At 41.3% G+C, this 20,772-nt stretch overlaps 1 protein-coding gene across 1 annotated transcript in view; it reads right to left on the bottom strand.

The window, feature by feature from the left end:
- Positions 1–20,772, bottom strand: part of Cfap43 (cilia and flagella associated protein 43) — a gene marked incomplete in the record, with an annotated part of 97,668 nt that overhangs the window by 47,043 nt on the left and 29,853 nt on the right. Inside the window, 7 exon segments of the mRNA XM_013504069.1 lie at positions 138–241; positions 1,613–1,761; positions 4,669–4,749; positions 8,931–9,047; positions 12,227–12,361; positions 14,174–14,241; positions 17,454–17,613. Coding sequence (XP_013359523.1) covers positions 138–241; positions 1,613–1,761; positions 4,669–4,749; positions 8,931–9,047; positions 12,227–12,361; positions 14,174–14,241; positions 17,454–17,613 — 814 coding nt within the window.

Here is a 20,772-nt window from a genome sequence, read left to right as displayed (position 1 = left end):
AAATACAGCGTGGGTACATATGCTTCTAAGCAGCTGTTAACTGTAATTTGTGGGTTTTTTCTTTTAGAAAATATGCCATGAATAATTGTTGTGCCCTAGTGCCACTTTCATAGCCTAATAAACACCCTCTGTCGCACCTGTGAATCCAAGAATCTGAAAGGAGCTTGTGGGTTTGGCATCAATAACAAAGACTTTTCCTTCTGACGTCCCAGCCAACAGGTACAGTCCTCTCTGGTCATAGCTAGAAGAGAAGAATCTAATGGTCAGATCTTACTTATTTTACCAGCTAGATGCTAAACAAGTTCAGTGAATGAATGACCACGGAAGTGCATTCAAAATGACTCATTCTTGTGGTCTGTGCTTTTAATAATCTCCGACCTTAAGAAAGCTGAGAGAGAAATCATAGTACTGTAGGCCAAGCCTATTCCAAATTACAACTTAAAAAATACAATCAAGAGGACTGTACAGGGAAGACGGGCAATTGCTTCATCATAAATGAACGAACTGTGTCAGTAGAGCTTTCTTAAAATTTCAAGTGGAAATAAGTAATTCTCAAATTAGTGATGGAAGTGACTTTCCAGTACCCCATGACTTATACCCCACAGGTAGAGGACAAACATAGGAAAACATTTCTACAATGTCCTCAAATTAGAAAAAGTGGAAGTATACAAATTTGGCATAAGATATAAGGATCTGAGAAAGAAGAGGCACAAAAAACATATGGTTCAGAAAATGGGGGGATTCTGCCAAGGGGATGATGCCCACCCCCCCACCCCCCCCCAGCTAGAGGTTGTGGGTTTGGCAGGAGCCGCTCAGAAGACCGCAGCCCAGCTCCTCTTGTAAATCTTGGGCAAACGCTTCTCTTCCTGGCCTGAATGTGAATCTCCTAGCCCAGCAGGGGCCGGCATACTTCCTTTCTGACCAGTGTTTTAGGGCTCGCATTCAATAGGCTGCCATAAACAGCGAGAGACAATAGCAGCAACGCGCACGTCCGAATTCAGTGTGTCTACCACGCTGCCTTCAAAATACAGCTTCGAAAGATCTGAGGCACTCTAAATGTCCATCAGTACGCTGTTTTTGTAAAATAAAAAAGCAGAGATAGTCGTACGCTGGGATACATACCACTATAAAGAAAAACAAGAAAGGCTGATAGAAAATATTTTTCAAAATATACCGCTAAGGGGGAAAAGGGAGCTCCGGAACATTGTGTGTAGTTTGCTCCCTTTAAAAGCAGCAGCAGAGACTCTGGGCCCAGCCTCAGGGCCTCCGATCTCGCTGAGCCACATCCTATCTGGGTACTGTGAGCAAGGTATTAAACTCCTGAGCCTCGCCATCCTCATCTGAGCAAGGGACAGCAGAGTCTGTGCCGCGCGGAGCTGCCCAGGAGCCAGCAGAGGAGCCTGGTGCACCGTCAGGGAGAGCTGGAGGGACACAGGGAGAGAGCTGGGCGGGCAGGGACTTCCCACCGCACGCCCTCTGCATTTTCTGAACGTTAGACTTGCTGAGCACATCACGACTCAAAACAAATGTCAAGCTTAGCAGCGGCAGCGGCCTGGCTGGTGTCTGCAGCAGACAGGCCTCAGCAAAGCGCTGCTGGCCGCGGGGTGCTTACTTGAGGTGCTGCACAGGCGCCTGGGAGAGGAAGGCCTTGTGGACCACCCGAGGGGACTCCACCCCGCGCACGTCCAGGAAGTGCAGGCAGCCATCCGCGGTCCCCACGGCAGCGGAGAGGGAGGAGGGGGAGCAAGCCAGAGTCGTTGCCTGTTTAAGACACACGGGAGAGAATGCAGTTAGATCTGCTGCACCCCACAGGCTGAGCGGGCTGGGTCCTCTGTGCGGTAGAGCTGCACTTCACACGGGCGGGGCCCTGGGTCCATCCATCCCGAGCACACACACAAGAGCGCGCGCACCTACAAGTTTTTGAAAAGCCTGCAGAGAGACAGGAGCGCAACCTGTGGTGTGCTGCCTACTTCAAATTATAAACTCAGCCCTCCCCAGCTGATTGCATAAGCAACCATAGCGATCTGTACATACATCTAGTTCCTTAATCCTAACATTAGCGTGCTAGGATATAAGGAAGGTTTTTGAACTTTAAACAATAGCATTATTTTACCCTTGAATGATCATCCAATGAGTACGCCAGTAACATTTATAAAATGAGGCCAATAGTAGTGAAAAATACAATAAAAAAAATTTGGACATATTCTTGGGATCTTTTGGACATGTTTGTAAAATGTAGTGATTTTTAAAACCAGCCTTTGTCTTCTGAATTGTGATGAATCTTGGGATGACTGAGGGGGACTTAGGATAACTCTGACCATACATTAAAAACAAAAACAAAAACAGCCCCATTCCAGATCCCTGTTTATCTCACCATCATTTATACAGAATAGGATGTCTGAGAGAATGCATTTATTCCGTAATACCTAAGGAATCAGATTAATTCCCCTATGGTTATACTTTGTAGGTTGTTTGGAATACACTCGTGCAATGCCAGGGCGGGAAAAGAACTTAAGAGATCATTGTCTTGCAGAAAGAAGGGAAAATAGAGGCCGGGGAGGTACAGGGTCTGCCCCAGATCCCATAGCAGGTAACAGAGCTCGGATGAACGCAACGTCCAGGGTCATTAGAACACAGCAGTCTCCCAACTGAGTGGGACTTTTTTTTTCTTACAATTTAAAAATTATAATTATTATGTTCATTGAACAATACAATGGGTTTCTTTGAGACATTTTTACTCATGTATATCCCAAACTTTGACGGTATCCGTCATCTCTACTACCCTCTGAATTCCCCCAGTCCTCCACCGTGGTGGTAACGACCCTTCTATTTTCATGTCATCTTCTCTCTCCACCCCAGATTCCACATACGGGAGGAAACATGTGATACTAGTCTTTTGTTTAACATGATGGCCTCCAGTTCCGTCAGTTTTCCCAACAGCAACTTATTACTGCTCAGCTGAAAGCCCTTGTGAGACCTCTCGTGGTTGTGTATGTGTAGCATGTGCCTCACAAAATCCATGCCAGGGCGATGGTGGGCTAGTGGACAAGACAAACAGCGTAGCCAGAGGACGCAATTGTGGCAAACTGCCTGTCTCCAGGTGTCCAGAAGCAAGGCTGGGCTCCCTGAGGACCACTGTCCAAAGTGTTCACAGGGAACACGGCACAAGCAGGCAGGTTGCCTGCCGACTAGCCCTACGGGGCAGTGGTTTCCGCCAGCAGGGAAAAGCGCGTGTCTACCCCAACTGAATCACACAAGTGTACCCTAGCTGGCTTGGGGCTCAGGGAAGGTCTCTGGATGGTGTAAATCCTGGTGTATAAGCCCCCAGGAGTGCTGCTACACATTTGCATGTGTGTCATGTGTAGAAAGCGATGTGATCTGATGAACTTGTCAGATCTCTTCTATCTTTAGAAATGCTAATAAAATGTATGCATATAAATCTTTATCACACACACAGATTATGGAGTCTTCTTATATTTCTGTCTTTTAGCCAAGCAGTTTTACTTTGGGGGAGAGTTTCATTTGTCCAATTGAATGATGTGTCGTTTGCATCTTGTAATATTCTTCTTGAGGTATGTTACTTACTCTGTTATAATTGAGATTTTAATTTTCTAAAGGGGAAGGATCGTAACTTCCTTACCTAGTGAGATCCAGAGCTCTTCTAGAACTGTGCAGTAGCCTATGATGGTAATCAGCAGAAAAAGCCCAAACATTACCATTGTTTCTTGGGCTCCTTTTACCATTATTGTGTATAAAATGCTCTGTGAACACGGCAGAAGTGGCATCACACTGAGGAAGGTGTAATGGCAGCACCTCGACACCCTCCTGAATACGCCACGAGTAACAATCTTGTCCTGTTTCCTGGCTGGGGTGGACTGGACCTGACTCACATTTCCAGGGCTGAGCGGATGCCGGTTAGCATTGTTGAGCCCACTGCCCACAGTGAGTAGTGGTTATTAAGACATTAGAAGACGTGAACTCAGCTTTGTGGGAGGTGGAGACTTCCTTTCTCATCCTCCCCCTACTGTCAGAAGTTTGCTTCTCTGGCAGTGTGATGCAAGGCTGGCACTGCCCGCATCTGGATGCCAGGACATGAGGCCTAAGATGAGACCAAAGCCGTTGAGGAGGCCCAGAAAAACTGGGGCCCTGCTGGGTGGAGATGCACACGAGGCCAGACAAACTCTGTACTTGGTAGCTGACTGATGCAATCATTTCCCACTTCAAAATTTTTGGCTTAATCAGGATAGAGTGGCAACATTTCTTCATTTCTAATTGATCTTATTGCCAGGTGGAGTCATTGAACGTTGATGGCTCAGGAACAGTTTCATTGCAAAGCAAAAGCAACAGCCCTCCTGCCCTCTCCTCCTCCCAGCCTGCCGCAACACAACGGCAGAATGTGAGTGAGATGGAGACTGTGAAGACTCTAGAAATAGCTGCCTCCACTGAAGAATGCACCACTTCTTATACATACACTGGTAAAGCACACTACATCCCGCTGCCAGGGCTGCATGTATGCTGTGCACACAGGGACTGCTCTCCACCTATCAGGTAAAATGCAATAAGCCATCTGCAGCCAGCATTTTCACAGACTCCTGAGATACCAATATGGAAAGACAGATGGATTAGAATTCAATGTTTTTAAAAAATCCACTTATCAGGCACACTCACTGTGGTATTCAGATAAATCTTGCTTGCACAAGTGCAATCCTCCAGCCACCACACACAAACTTCCCCTGAACGTGTGAGTGTCTGTAAAAGAGAGGAAGATAAAATTCCAAATGGAAAATAGGACTCTGCTGCGGAAACATGTTCTAAATCACTGTCTCGTATGTGAGTCTGAGGAGTTAGTAAAAAAATGTTCATATTTATGCAGATTACAAATAATCATTTCATAATTTCAATGTCAATACTTCTTTTCCAGAGAAACAATAAGTAATATTTTAGGCATTTGTGACAGGTGTATTATATCTGGTTGAATTTAATACTCTTATTAGCCTGTAAATAATGATGCCATCTCCTACAATAAAATGGTATCAATCTCATTTTAAAAAAATAAACAATTTCGTTATTTCACACAAAAATAAATGATATTTTAATGCAATTAAAGTAAGACATAATAACTAATTAAGATTAGAAAAGTAAATTAAAATTTTTTGCCATGTAACATCTGTAAGACAAGAGTTACCTAGAAATTCAATGAGATTATTGCCCATTTTAGCTTCCTTATTGCTGGGACAAAATACCAGACACCAGCAACTGGAAGGAAGAGAGGTTTATTTTTGGCTCATGGCTTCAGAGGTTCAGTCCAGAGTCAGCTGACTCCAAGGTAAGAATGTCATGGCAGAAGGGTATGGAGGAGCAAAGTGGCTCACTTCCTGGTGGCCGGTATTCAGAGTACAGGGGAAGAGCACCCATGCGAGAGGTACTCCCCAAAGGCATGTCCCCTCCCGCTGGCTCTACCTCCTGACAGCACGTTCATCTATGAACACCTGCAGACGGATCTACCTCCTATGGGATAGAGCGTCCCTCCATCCAATCACATCTCCCGGAGTCAGAATCTAGTCAAGTTGACAGTTAAGATTAACCAGCACATTGCCTGATGAATAAGCTGAGAAACAGGAAAGTAGACATCGTTCTTGTTTAAACTGATAAGACTTTGTTTTTTAGAGCAGTTTTAGAATTACAGAAAATTTGAGCAGAAAGTATGGAGACTTCCGCTGCCTCTGCCTCTCTGCATATGCAATTCTCCCATTATGGACGTCTTGCATTAGCGTGGTGCATTTGTTGGACTAGATGAGGCAATAATGATACACTGTACTATGATTGGTAAAGTCTGTAGTTTACATTAGGGCTCACTCTGTTTTGTTCATTCTGTGTGTTTCCACAAGTGTTTCCACGTAGGTGGCTGCCATCACAGTCATAAAGAATGGTCTCACTGCGGTGAAAATCCCGTGCTCCCCCTGCTCGCACCTCTCACCACACCCCTGGCTGCCTCACCACACCCCTGGCAGCCGCTGATCTTTGTACTGTTTCCACAGTTTTGCCTTTTCCAGAATCCACGCAGTAGGATCCACACAGGATGCAGGCTTCTCAGACTGGCTTTTATTAGTGAGTCATATGCGTTTAAAGCTCCACTCTTTCGGGGGCCTGTTAGCCGTTTTCTATTATTGAACAATGTCCCATTGCTTCTTTGTTTATCCACTCACCCACTAAGACAACCTAGTTGTTTTCAAGTTTGGGTGATGATGAGTAAGGCTGCTATAAGGATTCATGTGCAGCTTTTTTCATAGAAGTGTATGTGTTCAACTCACTTGGGTAAATGCTAAGAAGTGTAATTGCAAAGTCACATGGTAAGTATCAGTGTAGGTTTGTAAGACCTTGCCAAAGCATCTTCCAAAAGGCAATGAGACTATTTCTCTTGTTCCTCCCCAGCATTTAGTATTACCAGCACTTGGATTTCAGACATTCTAATACATGGTAATGGCAGGGCATTGCTGTTTTCCCACACAAAAAACAAATGATGTGAGCATCTTTTCATCTGCTTATTTTCCATCTGTATATCTTTAGTAAGGTGTGTAGACATATTTTTGCTTATTTTACTTGGGTTTTTCATTTTCTCATCATTGAATTTTAAGTGTTCTTTGTATATTTTGGACACTAGTACTTTATCTGATAAATGTTTTCCAGAGATTTTTCATTCAGTCTCTGGTTTGTCTTTTTGTTCTCTCAACAGTCTCTCTTTTTTGTGTGTGCGGTACAGGGGATTGAACTCAGGGCCTTGTGTATGCTAGGCAAGCACTCCACCACTGAGCCACATCCACAACCCTCAACAGTCTTTCATAGAACAGAAGTTTTTAATTCAATGCAGCACAATTTGTGAATTTTTTGCCTCCATAGATTGTGACTTGGTATCTAAACAGTTATCACCAAGCTCAGGGGTCACTTACACTTTTCTTTTATTGTCTTCTAGGAGTTTTATAGTTTTACATTTGATTTTTTTTGTGAAAGTTGTAAGATTACATCTAGATTTTTTTTGTATGTAGATGTCAAGTTGTTCCAGCACAATTTACTAAATTGCCTTTGCTCCTTTGTCAAAGATCAGTTGACTATGTGTATAGATTCCTGGGCTTTCTAGGAAGGGCTCTCTATTGTGGGTCTTTTGCTTTGTGTATAAATTTTAGAATCAGTCAGTTTTCATAAAATAACTTGATATCTTGATTGGAATTAAATTTAAAGATATAGTTGGGAAGAACTGACATCTTGACAATATTTAATCTTCTATCCAAGTACCTGTAATCTCTATATAATTCAGATCTTTTGAGTTCTCTTACCAAGGTTTTGTAGTTTTTCTCATACACAGATTATACATGTTTTGTTAGATTTATAGCTTGTTTACTCTATTGATGGTAAAGAAAATGGTAATGTATTTTAAATTTCAAATTTTAAAAAGAAGGCAGTTGGCTTTCTTGTATGTTAAACTTTTGCCTCCAAACCTTGCTGTAATCACTTGCTAGAGGACTGCTCCGGGTGCACATTTGTTCACTTTAGAAAAATAACTTTCTCATGGTCAAGACTGAAAGCAGCTTAAAATGACTGCAGTGTGACACAGTCCAAGTTCTGTTTCTTGTGTACAAAGGAGTGAGCTGCAAATGTGGATCAAATATCTAATTCCTATGCAGGACAGTCTTGTACAGACCTGGGTTGAGTTGGGAGAGTCACAAAAATAGATATTTTTTTATCAGAGATGATCTGGAGAAGAAAGCAGCAGTGCTTGAAGATGTAAAAAAATCTTATCTGTCACTTACTCCATAACCTGTGTATGTTTTCATTTTTTAGGGCATTTAAAATCTTAATGATACTGTTGATAAATCATATTAAAATTGCAATAGCTTGAGACCAACAAAAGGTAAATCAACATGGGAAGCAAGTCTAAATGTAGAGTACGTTTTTCCCCAGGTTCACTGAATTCTTGTTTTGAGTGCAGCAAATATTTCATTTTCACCCAGAAGTGGTGTGAAAATGGCCCTCATTCTGAAAGGAAGCATATATTGAGCGTGTTTAGCAGCCTGGCCTGCAGAGCTTGGTTAGCGAAGCAAAGATGTCCTCTAAGCTCTCAGTTGCTTTGGCTGCTCTTAGGAGACAATATTATGAAGTCACACTATGATGATGTCATTGTAATGGGGGAATAGTGTGATGATGGAAGTGCCTGGCATCTGGTCCTGTTTGGTCTAAATGCCTGCCCCGCCCCCCCAAGTCTCCTGTGTTCAAAAGATGATTGGATCATGGGGCACTGCACTCATCCGTGGGTTCATCCATCCATGGGTTCAGTAGCCGAATGTGATTTTGGGGGCCTGGTTGGAAGTGAGTCGTTGAGGGTGTGACCCGGGAGGGTGGACTTATTTTTATCCCTGGCGCCTTGCTTCTCTCTCTGCTTCCTAGCTGCTTTGGGATGGGCAGTTTTCTTCTGAGCAAGCTCTTCCACCTTGACCTTTCTGCCTTGGTCTGTGGACTGAAACATGAGCCAAAATAAACTTCTCCTTTAAGTTTCGGGTGTGGGTGTTTTGTGCCGGCAACAGGGAAGTAACTGCGATAGTATCTCTACATAATCTTCAAAGATACCCTGGCTTATGTCTGCTCTGAGTAACTGCTTTGAAGATAACAATACACAATGTATTAGATTGTGTTATTTTCTTTTTTTGTTATGAAATTTTGCTTTATTTTTTCATAAGATAAAAAAGGAATGCTAATTCAGTACTGTGCAAAAATAAAAGTGTCACAGAAAGATACTAAAAAAAAAGCTGCCCTCACCCCCTTATTTGCAGTAATTTGGACATGAAATTCCAAAGTTATCCAATCACATCTGAGTAGGAATGTAAATCAGGAAGCAGCACATCCTTCAACCCTATTACAGCACATAGGATGTTCCTTACCATGAAGTGTTTGGTTCCAGGTGTGATAAAGTCAATTGCCTGAAACTTTCCATCACAAGCATCTAGGACTTTATCTAAGGTTGGCTCTTCACCAAAAGTGTAAATATAAACAGATCCCTGACAAATATAAAGAGAGAAGGGGGTGTGAGGTTAAAATTGTTGCATATGGAGCTCAACAAATATTTATTCAATGCCTAATGTGAGCAAGGCACTGGTGGGAAAGGGTAATAGAAAATCATAGACCTCATTAAGGCTCTGACTTGAGAGATTTAAAATCTAGATTCATCATTTGCTTATTGATTGGTTATTACATTCATTCATCATTTAAAATAATAAGGGGCCAAATGTCTATCAGCTGATGAATGGCTGAAGAAGATCTGGCTTTTTATACAATGGAGTTCTATTCTACCATAAAGAAGGACAAGCTTGAGACATTTCTAGGTAAATAGTTGCATCTTGAGGACATGCTCTGAAGTGAAATAAAGTGGAAGCACATGTGTAAATGCCACACTGTTTCTCTGGTGTGAGAAATGGAAAGTGTAAGTAAGGACCGAAATGTATAATAGATATTGTGAAGTAGAAAGAAAATAGTCAAATGGGAAGGGGAACTAGGAAGAGTGGAGGGGGACAGAAAGGAATGGAAAAGAAAAAATGATGAGAAAAGAAGGAGAAAATGGAAACAAAGCTTTTGTAAATAAGGAAGGGAAAGAGGAGTTGCAGGAAAGGCAGAAGAATAGGGGAAAAAAGAATCAAGTTGTGTCACGTACAGGTACAAAATCCCTATGGTGAATGTGATCATTATATATACCTAAAATGTACCAATGAACGTAATTAATTTAAAAAATAATAAGTAGGACAGATCACTGGCACTTGTTTTTTTAAATTGTAAAACATAATGAAGCACTTTTTCTTGATTTTAAAACTAGTATATATATTTATGTAGAAAATCTGGAAAAATAGAAAAGTTGTTAAGGTGAGATAAATTCTACGTCATGCCAAACATGATGCTGGGCACTAATTAAACATTTCAGGGAACCTCTTAGAAGCTGTGGAAGTTTGGCTGAAGCTATCACTTTATGACTTATCATTCTTAGCTCCTAAGGTCACTTCTCAAAAAATAAAATTTACCCTGTAATGTCTGCATTTTTGCCAGGTAGCTGTAATATAATGTGGTCACACAGCCAAAAGAAGCCTGGTTTCAACTGATCACAAATTCTTCAAGGTAACTTGAAATAAACATGAATATTTTTGTTCTGGTTTGTCTGACTGAGGAAACTCTGCCCTTAGGGTATTAACCTTCTACCTGGGGATTCAGACGATAAATAATACACCCGAATAAAACATGTTGTAAATGAAATGGTGATAATTGTAAGGGGAAAAAAAAGCACAAAAGGAGGATACTATATGTTGTGAAAATATTTTCACTGAGACTAGAATTCCAGATGGACTTTCTTTTCCTTCGTTAAGGGCTGGCAAACATTTTCTATGAGTGGAGAGATAGTAAGTATGTTAGACTTTGCAGACCAGGTGGTCTGTGTCACATCTACAGTGGTACCTTGTTCACAAACTTAATTTGTTTTGCAGTTCTGAAAAAGATGGCCATGTTTGTGTTCACGTGGGGAAGATGGCCATGGTTGTGTTTACTGCCTGATGCAGAGTTTGCAAACACAAACAAAATTTTGCCATACACTTCTTTTTGCAAGCCAAACTGTTTGCAAACAAAGGCATTAATGAGCCAAGTTACCACAGTACTTAATGTTACCACTGTAGTGTGGCAGTAGCCATAGGAATATATAGATAGATAAGTGTGAACCATTAAAACCTCATTGACAAAAACAAGTAGCAGACTGGGTCTGGGTCCATAGGGCCATAACTTGCAGATTTCTATATTACACTGAAGACACCATTTCACTCTTTCTTATTTATACTGTTATCACAGAGAAGTGAGCTGTTAGTCTAACTAAAATTTCTATGACGTAATTTGCATTTTCTTTTTGACTGGTTTTTAAAATTTTCTGTTTTTTCAACAATTTCACTTTGGGAAGTCTTTGCGTAGATATCATTTTACGTATTCTGCTTGGGATTTACTGGACTTCTTGAATCTGTGAATTCATCTCTTAAACCAGGTCTGGAAAATTGTGAGCCAGTATCTCTTGAAGTATTGTCTCAATCTTAAATTCTGTCCTCTCTAGGATTCCAATTAGACATATGTTAGATCTTTTCATCCTATTACTTATGCCTCTTATCCTCGCTTCTGTACTTCCTTCCCTTTTGCTTCTCCTGGCTATATTCTCAATAACTTCTTCTGACCTATCTTCCAGTTCATTAGTTCTTTCTCTGGCTATGTCCAATCTTTGGTCAAATATATTCATTTCATTTTTGCTTTCTTAGCATTTTTTCATTTTTGGAAGTTTTATTTGGGCCTTTTCCTACTTGTTATAGTTCTTTTAAAACTAGTTTCCTATTCTCCATAGATATTACAAGTTTTTTTATTTATTAAATCATAACACAGTTGTTTTGTCTTCTAATAATTACCAGAAACTGAAGTCTTTTAATATTTACATTTAAGTTGATTTAACTTGTCATCTAAAATTATTGCCAAACAATGTAAATGGCTGCTAATTCTGACCTCTGAGAGCTATTTGCTAATTATGAGTCTTTCTTGAAAGGCTAGCAGTCATTTGTTTTTACCCTGCATTGATTTCTTGTCCTTCTCTTACATAGCCCGTAGTTTCCTTAGGGAACTACTGATGCAACCTCAACCCATATGCTGGTGGGTTGACTCTACCTAGGGCCCAATGATGGGCATGTGACTTAGGCCTGACCAATCAGAGCTGAGGCTTTCCTTGGCCACAGTGACTGATCCAGGGATGATACAGATGATCAAAGTTAGTCCAAGGAGTCTAGATTCTAGGATTTTTTCCTAGCTGGTAATTTTCTACTAAAGTTACCAAGAAGACATATAAGTTGGAGCTTCAAGAAGCTCTCAATAATATAAGGATATAGTCTTCTCAAAATGGAGGAAGCAGAGCCAAGAAATACAGGAAACAAGCTCTAGGGGCATCCTGGAAGCCCCTAGATTCAGATCCACACCTCACTCTTTAAAGTTACATGCACAAAAACAAACATCTCTTTGTCATTTGGGCCTTTTACATTTGGTATTTTTTTTCATTTGCAGCCAAAGGAATCCTGACTAGCAGAGTGATTATGTGGCACACTCTGCCTTGCATTCCTGTCATGTACTGATAATAATATTATTTGCAAATTATATATCAAGAAACCACTCTCTTACATACCTTGTTTGTTTGAATCAGCAGCATTTTATAACTGGGAGAAAACATCAAATGTTCCACAGGGCTTTCAACCTCAAGAAAATGCTCTGTTTTGTAAGAACTGGAATCTTTAACAGTGAGAGAGTACACGAAACCATCCTGCAGACCAACACAATGATGTAAATGTGGAATAAAATTCTTGGGCAAGGCACAGAACACTTTCCTCATCAGGTAAGTGAAGGCATATGGATAACCACCTATTCATCACTTGGAAGCACCATCTGTGTTTGCATTACCTGGAACACACTGTCCTTTCCCCTTTATTTAGACACTTTTAACCATGTTCCTTGGCCAGTCTTCAGTTGTATCTCTTTGGTGATGCATTTTCCATTAACTTAAAATTTTACTGACCACTCCTTCCTTCCAGCATCTCTAGCCTCTATCTTTTCATTGTATTCTTCACTACACAGGAAGTGGGACAAATGAGGATGTTTATGTGGCTGGTGTACAGCAGTCACCTCACTTCAAAGGACACAAGCCCTGAGTATGTTCTTTAACCATTATTACATGCATTTCCAGTCTCCCTAAGTGAGCCAAGGGTAGGGATTCGCCTTTTCCTAGCTTTGGAGCCTCTTCGATAGCTCCTCGCACAGTGGCAGAATGTGGCAAGCGTCTAATAAAAATGGGTTGGTTGATTGGCTGTAAACAGAGTTAAACCCTCTCAAGAGGAACTGTGTTATTTTTATATAATGAAGAGGCTCTGGACAAACACATCCATCCTTTTCTAAAGTGGATCCCAGTATAACAAAGAGGCATGTGTGAGACAGCTGGATTCAGATGTCTGAGACCTGGGAGGTGGCTGAGACACACAGGTTCTTTCTCCAAACTCGTTACTGTTCTCCACCCCTCACCAGAGCAAACGCAACCATCATTTGCTTAAAGTAAGTTAAAACAAACTCTCAGGTGAAGCTGGCCTTGAAGCGAACAAGGGTCACGAAGGTCACAAATTTCAACTCCAACTCAGTGTTGAGGAGAAAAGAGGGGATAGTCTGCTCCATCGGTGGGGGCGGGGGGCGGATCTTGAGCTGAGCATAGGTACATGGGCCCCAGATGACTTCCCGTGGGTGGACATACATCTTTTTTTTCACCCTCATGTCCTTGCTTTGCTGCCCTCAGGGTCATAGGACGTGATCTGGGACAATGGAACAAACGAGCTAACCGTGGACCAGGGAAGGCTACATCTAGACCTGAGATTTTAGTATCGGTCAGTTCCGAACCTTAGCACTGATTCCAGCAGCAAGGGGACGTATGCCCTGACTCTATTTCCTACTTACTGGGGCTGTGTACTCTCATTAGCAGCAGCATAGACTTTAGAGTTTGACAGACCTGGGTCAAGCCTACTTCCGCTACTTACTTTCTGCTGACCTCTGTGAGACTTGGTTCTTTCGTCTGTATGGGGGGATAAGATGGTTGTGAGGACAAATACGCTCATACAGGTAAAGCACTTGAATGCCTGGCTCAGCAGAGTGCCTGGCACAAAGCAAGCACCAAGTAAATAAGTGGAGGCTGTTAATCACCATCATAACGTCCACAGTAATGACATGACAGACGTAAGCTAAATGGTCATGCCCGAGAGCCTATGCTGAAGCTTAGATAAAGGTTCCAAATTCATATCTGACAACCAGTATGTTATTGCAAAAATGAGTATAGAAACCTCTTAGATATTTTTGCCCGAGGGGAAAATGGCTTTTTAAATTCTATTTTTGTTTATTTGCAATAAGATGGATCTATGGCAGCTCACTGTATCATACTCTCTACTTTTGTATCAAATTGAAATTCTTCATAATAAAAAAATTTTAATTAATAATCCGAAATAACTTGAATCCCAAAATACGACTCAGGTAAGTGACAACAAATGGAAAGTATATTTTGTCTTGAAAGCAGTTAATTTTGAAAAATAAAATACGTTACAATTCCAGAAGCAAGGACGCCATCCTTCTGATATACCAGGGTGACTGGACTGAGAAGATGTGGTTTGTCTTTTGGAAAAGAGAAAAAAGTGTAAAGCAGGCAACATAAAATTAAAAGTGCAACTTGACAATGAATAACAGAAGCTGCTTAGAAATGATTACTCTGCATTTTACAGTGTGCAAACTTATATACCAATAAATAAACCATAGCAGTCAAAAAAGAAGGTGAAAGGAAAAAAAAGTAATCCATAAGAACATTTATTATAGTAAAGTATTGTCCTTGGAGGAAAACAGCACAGATGTATTACTACTTACAAAAATCAAAGAACTACAAAAATCAAGGGCTCAGACGGCATCTGTCAAATTATTTGTTTACTCCACACAGCTGAACAGTTAGCTAGCTGCTAAGAAGCGCACTGTCCTTCCCTTCAGAGTCTGCTCTCCTCCCAGGAGCACTTTCTTTTCCCATCCAGTCGACACTAGAGTCCAGGTTCTTATGCCTCCTGGCCCAGTCCAGGTGCATGCTGCTTGTGACCACCTCCTTCTAAGACCCTGCATTCCGGAACTGTGGCTACATTAGTCTGCCCATGCACCACTATTCCAGTTGAGGTACAGCCCCATCTATTTGGGGTATTTTGGTGTCTGCCCATCATCAGCTGAATCAAGTACAAATGCCTCGGCTGGACATGAAAGGAAGGTCAGACATGGTATGGATGTCCCTTCCTTCCCCACTATTTTCTTTTTACACTTGGTGCTCCATACAAGGGGCACTACTTCCTGTTTCTTGGCTTTCCCGTGTTTTCTCGTCCGTGCAGATACAGTGGCCAAATGTTCCACCTGTCCCATCTTTCCTGTAAGGCCTCCTTCAAGAGTCAGTTCAAATACAAGCATTGTAATGACAACAGGAATGGTTTCCCTCACCTGGGGCCCCTACAGCACTTCGTGAGGCTCTGTCCTAATGAAATTATATTATTCTTTCCCTCTTGGGCTATAGTTATTTGTCTACTTATTTTATCATGTTTAATAAAACCTAAGTCCCTTGAGCACAGAAATTATGAGACTCTGTATTTGTCACTTATCTAACCTCTAAAACACCTTGTTTTACTGCCTTCTGCATTATAGAGACTTGATAATTAGGTATTTGAAAGCATTTGTCATGGAAATCATAAGAAATGGCAAACAGGAAGGAAATAATGAACACTCTAAGACTACAAATGATTAAGTCCTGAGTTATGAAAAATGTATTAGAATTATGAGAGAAGTTTGGAAATGCGAAGCATTGTTCTGTAACTTATTTCACAAATATGTGTAGGTGTCAGTTTACTTTGTAGTGACACCGCTGTTACACTTTGGAGTAAAGAAGGAGCTAAAGAATGAAGTCTCTGAATGACTTCAAAGAACTGATGACCAATGGGACACATGGACTTGCACACGGGGCCTTTGTAATAGCACAGGGTGAAGCTCCCATGAAGGAGCGAGGCCCATGGAACTCCAGGTGGGGCGCCTCACTGTGCCTGAGGGAGGCAAGGCTAGGGAGGGCTCTGCATGCGAGGAAAAGCTCACCAAGCAGAAGAGAGGGGGATTCCAGGAAAAAGTCACTGCAGAAGTCAGCTAACACAAGTTGGAGGGAGCACAGCAAGGATGAGGAATTGTAAAAGCTTCAAGCAGGAGGAACTGAAACTAGAAAGACAGAGGTGGAAAAGGGTAACTCTGCAGAGACCTACTGAGCCAGGGCTCCATATACCGGCTGAGAGTGGAGCAAGCACAGACAGAGCAGTCAGAGCAAAGGGCGGGGCAGGGGGCAGCACTTCACCGGGACACGACAGAGAGAGAGATGAGGGCCGTGAAGCTGGGGTGGTGGTGGTGGTGGTGGTGAGCTGGGTACTGGAAGAATCAGGAAAAATGGCAGGGAGTGAGGGAGGAGGCATGGAATGTGGACTGTGAGGAAGGAGTACTAGCTAGATGACAACATATATAGGGGGTAATAGGAAGTAATGCTAATGAAGTCCTAGATCAAATTAAGGATGGCTTGGAATCAAGGCAGCACAGACTCTGAGTTGTGTATTAAAAACGATCTTTTAAAAGGGCCATTTGGCAGGGACAAGCCACCCAGTTTCAGTCAGATGTAGATCAGTGTTGAAGAAGTCAGTCCTGAAGTTGTTTCAGAAATCAAAGTGTGAGATGATAAGCGAAATTACAACAGAGTACCTTGGACAGTTTTGGAGCTTGCCCTGGTGTTATGGTTTGTGTCTAGTTGCCCCCCCAAAGCCTCATTTGGTCAGAGGTTGGGCTTGTTCAGAGGTGGCTGGATCCAGAGTGTGTGATGCTGGAATTGATTTATGGTGCAATGCAAGGATCAAGGGCTCTAGGATTCAGGCTGTGAGTGCTACCTACCCTGAGTAGCCTGGGTAAGATATAAAAGATAAAAAGAGCTGTGGTCAGCACATGTTGCTTTACCTTCTGCCCACCATGAACTGTTTCTGCTCTGCAATGCCTGTTTGCCTTGCCACCCTGCCTTGGAACCAGGCAACTATGGACTGAAACCTCTACAAACTATGAGCTAAATAAACCTTTCCTCCTTTAAATTTGGGTGTCAGCTATTTTGTCTCAGGAATGAGAAAAGTACAGACACCTAGTAAGGCTCTCTCCTAACAGGGTCTGCACCCAGCTTCTATTGGGTGAACATTGGCTCCTAGGCCTTGGCTCCAACCTGCTCACAGGAGGGACCAGAAGTGAACATTAGATATAAGGGTGAATATATCAGGGACTCTTTGAAACTGTCACCAAGCAACACAAAGGTAACTTTCAAGATTGCATTTGGTTAATTGGAGAAAACAGTTGAGAGAAGTGAGGGTCAAAAGAGAGCCCGAGCATCTGACTGTGCAGCACAGACATATGTATAGGAGATGATACCGGTTAGTGGATCAGTACTAGCATTCAGAGGTCTTATTGGCTGGTTCAGGTGTCAGCTCCACAATTTATGTGAATCTGAGAATCTCATAACCACATCTCCCTGTGTCATGGCAATGAAGACGTATCTTCTTGTAATATTTGGAGGATTACAGGTAGTAGTAGCAGAATGACAGGAACTTAGTAACACTAGCTAGGTCTAAGTTACACCCACAGGTTTAGCTAAATAACCAGAGGGTAAAAGAGAAGGAGAAGTCAAAGATGTCTCCAAGAAAAGAAAAAGTAAGGAATAAAACATCCATCTTCAAGTGTACACAAAACTAACACATATGGCTAAACCTTTGGGACTATAAAGCAGAGCAATTCCTCACCCAGTTGTTGCATCTTTTCTTCCTTCTGAAGCATAGTCACCTTCAACGTTTCTCCATTAATCATTAAAAGATGACCCTCTTCAGAGCCAACATACAGGTCACTAGATGGAGTCCAGCAGTGCATAGTGGGGTGAAGCAAAGTAAATAGGTCATCTTTTGGCTGCAGAGAAAGAATTAAAAATCTCCTGTTAAAACATCAATAATGATTAAGAGGCAGAGAAACACTCACCAAAACAATTGCCTGAAAGAAACCAATGACTATGTTCATACATAAATTTCACTGGTTTTGACATTTGCCAAGAGCTAAGTGAATTTTTTCTTTGCTCCATTTGCTCTTTACATTTTAATTCACTGAGAAAAAATGAGGTATCCTGCTAGCACACTCAGAGTTCTTCTGCTTTCACAGATTCTCATGAAAGTTTTGGATCAAATTTTCTAAACTTTTTTAGTGGACTTTTTTGGTTTTGTGGATCTAAAGTCATTTTCTAGCTAAAAATCACCCTCTGGGGAAGACTTTCATCAGTAATCCCCTCTGCTGGTTCTGCTGTGTGTCACTAGTGTGACAGGCTGGCTTGGTTCTCTGCTTAGTTGGCTCTCATGGGGAATGAGAAGAGGACCCTTAGACTGATTCTATGGTTCATGAGATATTCTGCATGATTTTGAGTTCACAAAAAGAAAAAAAACATGAAAATTAAAGAGACAGACCACAACAGAGAAAAAGGAGAGGGCAACCAGCACTTTTCCCCTCACACCTGGCTGGTGGCATGAGACAGGAAGATTGAATCTACAGAGACGCACTGAAAGCACTGACTCCAAAGCCACCAAGGGGAAATGCACCAGTGGAACAGAACAGTGGATGCTGCTGATAGCTTGTGAGTGACTCTGGTCCAAGTAGCTGCTTTGTCCCCTGGAAAGTGTGATACCATTTTAGGCAGGTGCCAATAGAACCCAGGACTCGGGGCAGGCACAGGTTGGCTTTATCTCAGGGCTCACAGTATTAATTCCCACAGTGACTGAATGAGGGACAATCATGGGAAATGTCCATGGTCAGGGAGCTGTGGGAAAGTTGGCAAGAGACACCAAGAGTGTTATAAGCTAAATAATGTAGGCCCCGACCTCATGACCAGATGTCAGATTCAGACTGAATTTCTATGGATTTGAAAATCCTAGAACCATCACTATACCCTAAACCTACTGCTGGCTTGCTGGGATTATCCAGTGTGGATCTGGCCTCTGATGGCCTCCTTTGCCTACCAGCAAGAGCAGAGTCACACCTTGAAATGGACACTATCACAAAATGATAGACCCTAGAAGATAACCACAGACTTGAAATCACAAAGAAACTTCCCCTTTATTCTTCTCCGTCTCCTTCCTCTTCCCCTTTTTCTTCCCCTCCCCTTCCCCTCCTCCTCTTTCTCCTCCTCCTTCTTCTCCTAGTTTTTGTTCATTTAGGTTTTTCTCTGATTATTTTTGTTTCTTTGTGAAGGTGAACATTATTTGAGGGTTTTTGGTTGGTTGGTTGGTTGGTTGTTTTGTCATTGTTTTTGTTTTTTCATTCTTTCCTTGCCTCCTGTCCTCTTCACCAGTTTCCTAAACTTGGGTAATCTTCCTCTGTACTTTAACCTTGCTTGTTTTTTTGCTTCTTTTCTTCTTTTATTTCTGTATTTTTTCTCTTCTCCCTTTTAATTTTCTCCCCTTAGGGTAAAATTGTTCTGTTGGGTGGATATTACTGTACATAATTATCTGACTTGTCTTAGATTTTGTTATATGAGTATAAATCTTATATGTAGGGTTAAAAGTAGCAAATTATTAGTTATCACAGCTTCTCACCTTACAGTCTGTGTTTGATACTGCTACTTTAGCCAAGGTGACATACTTGCTATGATCAATTGATCTTCCTTGTATGCCAATACCTAGCTTGCCTGGGTGTCATAAACAATACTATAGTACAGTACCAAAGAATTGAGTGCTAGCCTAAACAGGTTGCAACCTCTTATGACTAATAAACAGAAGAGGCAAGATCCTGGGATGGACTCAAAGGCCAAGAGCCAGCTATCCCAGAAGACATCTCTGAAAAGTAGTGATTTCTTGAAGAGGTCTTGATACCAGTAATAAAGCTACCTACCAGAAGCAATTTATAAGGCTCAATCAAGAAAACAAATAAAAGAAAGAAAGAAAATGAGAAAGCACAGAAACAAGATGCAACCTCAGATCTCCAGCTCACACAAAGCATAAGGGGCATTGAGGTGGAAGAAATCAAAAGCCACCTGGTTGAACTTTCTGGGAAGGTAGCAGTGGAAGTAACAAAGCAGATGAATGATTCTCTAGAAAAGAACAGATCAGGAAAAATAACAGAGATAATTAAAGAGATGATGAACCATAATGAGGGATATGATTAGTGAATATACAGTAGATGCAGATTTTTAAAAAGTAGAGGAGGAAAGTGATGGAAACTATGAATTTCCAACATAGGAAAGAACTGGATTCCATAAAACAGATTTAAACAGATACCCAAGAGATTGAAAATTATATTGAAAGTATGCAGAGCAGAATCAACCAAAGTCGAGACAGACTATCAGATCTAGAAGACAGGATTGCAGTTAGTGATCATGAAATGAAAGACTTCTTAAAAATATCAAAGGACCACAAAAAAATCAATCTAACAGCTGCTAGATGATGCAAAGAAGAATAACATAAGATTAATTGGAATCAATGAAAGCAATCAGGAGATGGCACAAATGACATTAAAAAAAAATTTGTTCACAGAAGTAATAGTAGAAATTTTCCAAGCATGGAAAAAGAATTTGACATACACAGAAGTGAAGCATGTAGAACTCCAATAAGTCAGGATCAGAAAAAATCTACACCAAGGCATATAATTATTAACACTTCAGAAGTACAACACAAGAGCAAAATATTTAAAGCTGTTAGAGAAAAGAAACAAATTACCTATAAAGGAAGACTAATAAGAATCAAAGCAGAATGTCAGCACAAGCCCTTAAGTCAAGGAGAGTTTGGAGTGAAGTATTTTAAGCCCTAAAAGAAAACAACCTCCAAACCCACATTGATTTACCATGGAAAATTGTCTTTCAAAATTGATTGAGAAATAAGATACTTCCATGATAAAGAACACCTGTAGAAATTCATGACTACCAAATCAGCACTCTCAAAAGTCCTGAAGGATGTTCTAGGAAAAGACAAGAAAGAAAATTTCAAGAATCCCAGTAGAATGAATCCACTAGGCAAAGACAGCAATAAAATAGAAGAGAATGAAAGATAATCAACAACAGAAATATAATATGCTGATAAGGACAAGTCA

The sequence above is a fragment of the Chinchilla lanigera genome, unplaced genomic scaffold (genome assembly GCF_000276665.1).
Source record: "Chinchilla lanigera isolate Chin_1 unplaced genomic scaffold, ChiLan1.0 scaffold00084, whole genome shotgun sequence".
NCBI classification, from domain to species: domain Eukaryota; kingdom Metazoa; phylum Chordata; class Mammalia; order Rodentia; family Chinchillidae; genus Chinchilla; species Chinchilla lanigera.
This window is presented reverse-complemented; position numbering and strand designations above follow the sequence as displayed.